The sequence below is a fragment of the Colobus angolensis genome, unplaced genomic scaffold (genome assembly GCF_000951035.1).
Source record: "Colobus angolensis palliatus isolate OR3802 unplaced genomic scaffold, Cang.pa_1.0 Scaffold109, whole genome shotgun sequence".
Lineage (NCBI taxonomy): Eukaryota > Metazoa > Chordata > Mammalia > Primates > Cercopithecidae > Colobus > Colobus angolensis.
In genome coordinates, this window is record NW_012111919.1 from 1569155 (window position 1) to 1577373 (window position 8219).

The following is an 8219-nucleotide window of genomic DNA, read 5'->3' on the forward strand; positions in this document are numbered from 1 at the left end:
AACATCACTCTTGCCGCCGCTGCTCCGCCCCATCCCCTTCTGTTTTTCTCTCTCATTCTCCAGTGGCGGCGGCGGGGAAGGCGGAGGCAGAGGCAGCAGCAGCCGCGCTGGCTGCAATGAATGATCCCCCAGCTTGCGGGGAGGACTCCAGGTGAGCCTCTGCCCTCGGGAGGCCTGGGACCCCCGGCCGCCCACGACCGGCAGCCCACGCTATGGATCCCTAGAGGAAGGAGGAGAAGACAGCTCGCTGCCCACCCCCATCCCATTTTCCTCTTCCTTTATCTCATTGTTGCCGAAGCTGTTTACGGCAGCGCTCCCTCTGCTCCGGCATGGGGCGGGCTCCGGGCACGGCTGCTCGGCAGGCGCTCCTTCCGCGGCGGCTGGGCGATTCTGCCTAATTCACCTCCCAGCCGGTGCAGAGAGGACCGGAGAGCGGTGGAGGCCCGGACTGCAGCAGCGTTGGGGCCACCTCCCAGCGTCCCCACCCTAGGAGGCTGCATGCGGATTGAAGAGCGGCGCCTGGGGACTGGCCCGGCCCCGCTGATCCCGACCTAGCGAGCAGGACAGCAGGACCGCCCAGGCTGCGGAGGGGCTCGGGGGCAGGAAGGTCAGAGCAGCAAGATGGCCAGTAAGACCAAGGCCAGCGAGGCCCTCAAGGTGGTGGCCCGGTGCCGCCCCCTCAGCAGGAAGGAGGAGGCTGCTGGTCACGAGCAGATCCTTACCATGGACGTGAAACTGGGCCAGGTGACCCTGCGGAACCCCCGCGCTGCCCCGGGGGAGCTGCCCAAGACCTTCACCTTTGACGCTGTGTATGATGCCAGCTCCAAGCAGGCCGACCTGTATGATGAAACCGTGAGGCCCCTGATAGACTCCGTGCTCCAGGGTTTCAATGGCACGGTGTTTGCCTATGGCCAGACGGGCACTGGCAAGACCTATACCATGCAGGGGACCTGGGTGGAGCCCGAGCTGCGCGGGGTCATCCCGAACGCCTTTGAGCACATCTTCACCCACATCTCCCGCTCCCAGAACCAACAGTACCTGGTCCGGGCCTCCTATTTGGAGATCTACCAGGAAGAGATTCGAGACCTGCTCTCCAAGGAGCCGGGCAAGAGGCTAGAGCTGAAAGAGAACCCTGAGACGGGCGTCTACATCAAGGACCTCTCCTCCTTCGTCACCAAGAATGTCAAGGAGATTGAGCATGTGATGAACCTGGGGAACCAGACCCGGGCTGTGGGCAGCACCCACATGAATGAGGTCAGCTCCCGCTCCCATGCCATCTTCATCATCACCGTGGAGTGCAGCGAGCGTGGCTCTGATGGCCAGGACCACATCCGAGTGGGCAAGCTCAACCTAGTGGACCTGGCTGGCAGTGAGAGGCAGAACAAGGCAGGCCCCAACACAGCGGGAGGGGCAGCCACACCATCCTCGGGTGGCAGTGGTGGCGGTGGAAGCAGTGGTGGCGGTGGTAGTGGAGAGAGGCCTAAGGAAGCCTCCAAAATCAACCTCTCATTATCTGCCCTGGGCAACGTGATTGCTGCCCTGGCAGGCAACAGGAGCACCCACATTCCCTACCGGGACTCCAAGCTGACCCGGCTGCTCCAGGACTCCCTAGGGGGAAATGCCAAGACCATCATGGTAGCCACACTGGGGCCAGCTTCTCACAGCTACGATGAGAGCCTCTCCACCCTGCGCTTTGCCAACCGAGCCAAGAACATCAAGAACAAGCCCCGGGTGAATGAGGACCCGAAGGACACGCTGCTGCGGGAATTCCAAGAGGAGATTGCCCGCCTGAAAGCCCAGCTGGAGAAGAGGGGGATGCTGGGGAAGCGGCCCCGGAGGAAGAGCAGCCGCAGGAAGAAGGCCGTGTCTGCCCCGCCTGGGTACCCTGAGGGCCCGGTGATTGAGGCCTGGGTGGCAGAAGAGGAGGATGACAACATCAACAACAACCGCCCACCCCAGCCCATCCTGGAGTCAGCCTTGGAGAAGAACATGGAGAATTACCTGCAGGAACAGAAGGAGCGGCTGGAGGAGGAGAAGGCAGCCATCCAGGATGACCGCAGCCTGGTGAGCGAGGAGAAGCAGAAGCTGCTGGAGGAGAAGGAGAAGATGCTGGAGGACCTGCGGCGGGAACAGCAGGCCACAGAGCTGCTTGCGGCCAAGTACAAGGTAAGGGCCCCAGAAGAGCCAGGCACTTGAGAAGTCCCCGCAGGGGATCCTGGCAGGGAGGTTCTTCTTTGAGAGTCTGTGACCTGGCCTGAAGCGGAGGTCCTCCCTCAGCACCACACACTGCTCTCCTGCCAAATGTGCCCCCAGAGCAGCCAGGCAAATTGCTCTGATACCGGACTGCCGGGCACATGCACAGGCACATACACACACATGTGCGTGCACACACACGTGAAGCAAAGCGGACAGGCGGTCTCTCAAGCCAGTGAGCTTGGGGTGGTCTGACCTGCTGCGGTCATTTCCTGCCAGTGACCTCAGGATCAGTCAGGTCTGTGGGATGGCCAGGCAGCCTCTCGTGAATGTGGATTCTCGTTCCTTCACAGCCTCCTCCCCTGAGGCTTCCTCCCTCTGCAGCATCTTCAAACCTCAAATCGTTTTAATAATACCATTTGGTTAGTACTTCAGTTTACAGAATGCTCCACATACATGATCCATACATGATCTCATTTGATCCTTTGGCCATCCAGGGTCACAGTTCTGAAATCCCCGTTTCAGAGGTGAGAAATTAAAGCTCAGAGAAGTGACATGACCAAGGTTCCATCCTATGAAGTGACAGAGCTGAGCCCATGGACCTCATGCGGTTTCAGTTCTTAGCTGGGCAAAGTGGGACCATGAACAGATTCTGCTCCCTGGGAAAATGGTCCCCTGGGGCTTACAGTGCAGGGGCCGTTGCTTGCTATCATTAGGAAGGCAATTTGCAGGTTATGCAGGAGGTAGGGTGGAAAAAGCACCAAACTCTATACCAGAGAACAAGAGACTGGCCTAGCTATTTTACAGCTCATTGAGTGACTCATTGTAAGTTGCTTCTCTCTTTTCTCAGGTCTCAGTTTACCTTTCTGTAAAATAGAGCGTTGGCCTGGGTGATCTCTGAGGCTCTACCCATCTGACAATTCTATGGCCTATATTAATCTGAGCAGCAAACCAACCGACCCCCACCCCAAGGCCTCATCACAGTTAATATCCAATTCCCCATAAGCCTGAGAGATGTCAGAACCTCAGCATCCTTCCTGAGCTGTTTCCTACCCCCCAGGACCTTCCAGGGCCTGATGGGGCTAACTACAGAGGCCCCTGCCTGTCCAGTCATAGACCTATTAAATTTCATTGCTGGGATGCCACAACTCAATGTTCCAGGCATTTCCAGGCCCCTGGAGCCTTCAACACTAGGGGTTGAAGGAAGGACACAGGAAGCCATGAGCTTGCTGGGAAGAGCAAAACGTTGTCATTTCTTATTCCTTCTCAGGAGTGTGGGCTGGGGAGCAGGGGGGCCCAGCCTACGGCCACTGAGACAGTGACAGATGAGCTGTATGCCATTGTCTGTTTTGGGAATGCGTGACTGCAGCAGGGGCTCTGGCCTTACATATTTAATATTTAATTCACTTCTTTGAGCCCAGCAAGAGTTATGCTGAGCTGTTTCCTCAAGGAAAGGATCAGGGGCCTGGAACCTTTAGGGACATCCTGAGAGAAGCAAGATATTAGAGGCAGGGCCATTAGATTGAGCCCTCCCTAGGAGGGAGGGAATCCCATGTTTGCTTACCTAGTCAGTCTGCCATTGATTTTGCTAAGAAATTCCTGAAAGCTGGGAGGCAACAAAGGCTAAGAAGGGAGGAAAATGCAGTAACACACTTTGGCTGCTTGAGGGATGGGGTGAAGGTTTCCATTGTTGGGAACTGACCGGTTTCCCTCAGTGAGATCCTTGGATCTAAGGCAGTGTGGGGCACAGATGATAGAACGGCCAAGAGATCAGGGCGGCCAACACCAGAATTCTTGCACCAGAGGTGTAGCCCACAAAATATCACAGTCTTAGAGTTGGCAGGAGCTTTGGAAAACTGAGGTCTGGACTTGCCCAGGGCCACACAGGTGAGCTGAGGAGAGCCTAGCTCCTTTATATATGGAAGAGCCCAGCCTCTTTCCATTGCTTGAGTCCTAATGTTACCTGTGCTAGTTGATAATCAGAGTAATTCATTTTTATATAACACTTTGACATCTTAATCTCATTCAATCCTCCCAACAACCCCAAGGGGTGGGTACTATTATTTCCATTCAACAGTTATGAAAACTAAGGCTGGGGAGGTGGAGTGAGTGTCTTATCAGCTCGTGACCCTGGGTGATAGGCAGCAGAGCCAGGACTGGAACCCAGGTCTTCTGATGCCCCCAGCCCTGTGCTCTTTCCAAGGCATCTCAGATTCCTCCATGTTTGCTCACTGTGTGACTCAGGGCAACAGCCTTTGCCTCTCCAGCCCTTGGGCTTCCATTCACCTAATGAGGAGGAGAAGCCTGACCTTGCTTCCTGGGGAGTGGATGAAACAGTCATTATGTACCAGGTGTTCGGATGGAAGCAAAGGGGGAGGAGTGCCTGGGAAATTCCACGACAGGAATGATTCCATATCCTGTGACTTCTCATCACGCTCAGCCTAGGACAATCAGCAGCCAGCAACCCAGAATGGAACCTAGACAGAGGACCCAAGTTCCCCATAGCCCCAAGGCACCACCTGGTCCGGTGCTGGATGTTTCTAGGCTGGTGGAGTGATTGAGGGTTCTTGAGGAATCTACAGGGTGAAGAGGGGAGGAGCATGTTAGAGATATACCAATCCCAGTCCTGCCTATTCCCCAGGGTTGTGCCGAGGATTAAATGAGATCATTAGCATGAGGGCATTTGAAATAAGTTGAAAGCACTAAATACATGGAGGGCATTAGCAGCCACGGGGTGGCTTCTGTCCACCAAGCTGGGGTCCAGTGATCTCCAGGACAGACATCTGTGTTGTTAGTTTGACTTCTTTACCCTGCCATCGCGGCTGCCTTGCCATAACCCTGCAGCTGCTGGAAGCAGAGCCAGGCAGGAGAGGTCTAGGAGATTTCACAAGGCAGGCTCCCCAACTGCAGCTCACTCCTGTCACCACTTTCTGAGTTATGGCATCAACTCCACTTCTTCCCCCACCAGCTCCCATTCCCTTCTTCCAGTTCATGCCACCCTCTGGGGGCAGCTAAGCGGTAGTTGATGCGACCCAGTGCCCTCATTCACTCTCTCTGACTCATCTCATAGTCTGTCTCGCCAGCTCTCCCTGCCTGCCACCTCCCAGGCTCCCTGTTCTCTTTGTTCTCCCCTCACTGTGCACAAACACCATGCCTATCTCCTTGGAATCTCCTTTCATGTTTACTGTGGGCCTTAGGGGATGTTTGGGTGTGCAAATATGTGAGAGTTTGTGATTGTGATCAGCGCCCTGTTTATCAGTAGTCATTAGCAATTTATACTTATGTAGTGTCTAGGGGAGGGAGGGTGTGGGCGGGGAATGCTGGTGGGGACTTGATAACATACTAGGCCCGTGAGGTAGGAGGCATAGGTAACATCACAGGCCCACAAGGCACAGTGAAAACCTTGAATATTTGGTACTGCGCAGTGAAAACCCACATGTTTGTGCTCAGTGTCCATACTGCAATGAGGACAGGTGAACACATGTAGATTGGTTGGGAGAAGGCCCACTTTACTCAAATGTAATCATGCAAGACAATTTTTAAATGACTGCTTTAATTTTGAAATTAACTTTTTTTTGAGATAGAGTTCCGTTCTTGTTGCTCAGGCTGGAGTACAGTGGCATGATCTCGGCTCACTGCAACCTCTGCCTCCCAGATGCAAGCAATTCTCCTGCCTCACCCTCCCTAGTAGCTGGGATTGGGTGCCCGCCACCATGCCCAGCTAATGTTTTGTATTTTTTGTAGAGACAGGGTTTCACTATGTTGGCCAGGCTGGTCTCGATCTCCTGACCTCGTGGTTTCCCTGCCTTGGCCTTCCAAAGTGCTGGGATTACAGGTGTGAGCCACTGTGTCTGGCTTAAAGTTGATTTTTTTGAGGAATTGGACTAGATGATTCCTAAAACTTTGATTTTAGCTACTTAAAGAGAAAAAAGAGTGTTGGTGTACAGATGATACAGAATGCAGGCACAAATTGAAGACAAGTAGAAACAACAGCATCAGATGTGATCCCCACTAAGTAGGTTTGGAGGGAGAAGAGCTGGGGGTCTTGGCTGGAGCCCACTCTGTCTGTGGTGAATGTAGAAAAGAGAACCTGCAGAAGCAGCCCCAGAAGCCAGAGGGATGCGGTCATGAGGAGTAATGCGGACTGTGTTGAAATTGTATTGTCCCTTTCGAGGGTCCCACTTTCTCCCACCCCTCAGCAGGGGGATTAACCTTCAATGCAAGAGAGAATATTTCAAGCCTGAGCAACAACAGTAACAGCAATAATAATGACATTTACTGAGCACTTGCTTTGTGCCAAGTACTATACTGTATACAGATTATCTTGTTTCATCCACACGGGCACCCTCCAAGAAAGGTGCCGTCCTTGTTCTCATTTTATAGATGAGAAAACGGAGCTCCACTGAGGTGAAATAACTCACCCAAGGCCACATGGTTGGTATAGTAAAACTATGTAAACCCAGCTGGATTTGACACAAAATCTGATGCTCTTTTAGTCTTAAAATAATTAGGAATATCAGGTTGTGAACTGGTTCCTGAGAAGATGCTGAAAAATGAGGAGTAGGCTGGGCATGGTGGCTCACACCTGTAATCTCAGCACTTTGGGAAGCCAAGGTGGGTAGATTCCTTGAGCCCAGGAGTTCCAGACCAGCCTGGACAACATGGAGAAACTCTGTCTTGACAAAAAATACAAAAAATTAACCAGGCATGGTGGTGTCCCCCTGTAGTCCCCACTACTCAGGAGGCCGAAGTGGGAGGATCACTTGTGCCCAGGAGGTTGAGGCCGCAATGAGCCTTGATTGCACCATTGCACTCCAGCCTGTGTGACACACTGGAACCCTGTCTCAAAAAGGAAAGAAAAGAAAACTGATAGGAGCTGTTGTAGATGTGTCACATTTGAGGTGACAGAGTCCAGTGGGCAGCTGGAGATGGGCCAGTGGAGTTTAGAAGCAAGCCCTATGGCCGGGCGTGGTGGCTCACGCCTGTAATCCCAGCTACTTGGGAGGCTGAGGCAAGAGAATCGCTTGAACCCGGGAGGCGAAGGTTGCGGTGAGCCGAGATCACGCCATTGCACTCCAGCCTGGGTAACAAGAGTGAAACTCTGTCTAAAAAAAAAAAAGCAAGTCCTAGACTGGAAATGGAGATTAGGTATCATCTTTTTTTTTTTTTTTTTTTGAGATGGAGTCACCAGGCTGGAGTGGAATGGTGTGATCTTGGCTCACCACAACCTCTGCCTCCCAGGTTCAACCGATTCTTCTGCCTCAGCCTCCCTAGTTAGCTGGGATTATAGGTAATCCATGCCCAGCTAATTTTATATTTTTAGTATAGATGGGGTTTCTCCATGTTGGTCAGGCTGGTCTCGAACTCCCGACTTCAGGTGATCCACCCACCTTAGCTTCCCAAAGTGCTGGAATTACAGGCGTGAGCCATCGCCCCCAGCCCCGCCCCTATTTTTGATATTCTCCCCCTCTGTGTAAATGACTCCCAGGTCGAGGTCTCCTCTCTGGTCTCTCTGCTGGCCTTATATGAAGTGCTGTGTTCAGGGCATGGGCATCAGAGTCAGCCAGGTCTGGATTTAGTGACTTACCAGTTCTGAGACCTCTGAGTACCAGTTTCCTTAGCTATAAAATGGGATAGTAACAGTATCTTTGTTACAGTGCTATTGAAAGAATTAAACAAGGGCCGGGCACAGTGGCCTATGCCTGTAATCCCAGCACTTTGGGAGACTGAGGCAGGAGGATCACTTGAGCCCAGGAATTCAAGACAAGTCTGGGCAACATAGCAAGACCTTGTCTCTAGGAAAAAAAAGAAAAAGGCCAGGCACTGTGGCCCATGCCTGTAATCCCAGCCCTTTGGGAGGCCGAGGTGGGTGGATCACGAGGTCAGGAGATTGAGACCATCCTGGACAACATGGTGAAACTCCGTCTCTACTAAAAATACAAAAATTTGGTGGGCTTGGTGGTGCATGCCTGTAGTCCCAGATGCTCAGGAGGCTGAGGCAGGAGAATCGCTTGAACCCGGGAGGC

The 8219-nt window shown here is 53.1% G+C and overlaps 1 protein-coding gene across 2 annotated transcripts in view; it reads left to right on the forward strand.

Moving 5' to 3' along the window:
* The window catches only part of KIF3C (kinesin family member 3C), a 68212-nt gene continuing 59993 nt past the window's right edge, over positions 1-8219 (forward strand). The window contains exons 1-2 of one of the 2 annotated variants that reach the window (XM_011950396.1): positions 1-362; positions 581-2166. In XM_011950396.1, the coding sequence (XP_011805786.1) occupies positions 622-2166 (1545 nt within the window). In that variant the 5' untranslated portion in view covers positions 1-362; positions 581-621. Of the gene's footprint in view, positions 2167-8219 lie in introns of both variants that reach the window. The other variant, XM_011950391.1, reaches the window with a different exon arrangement.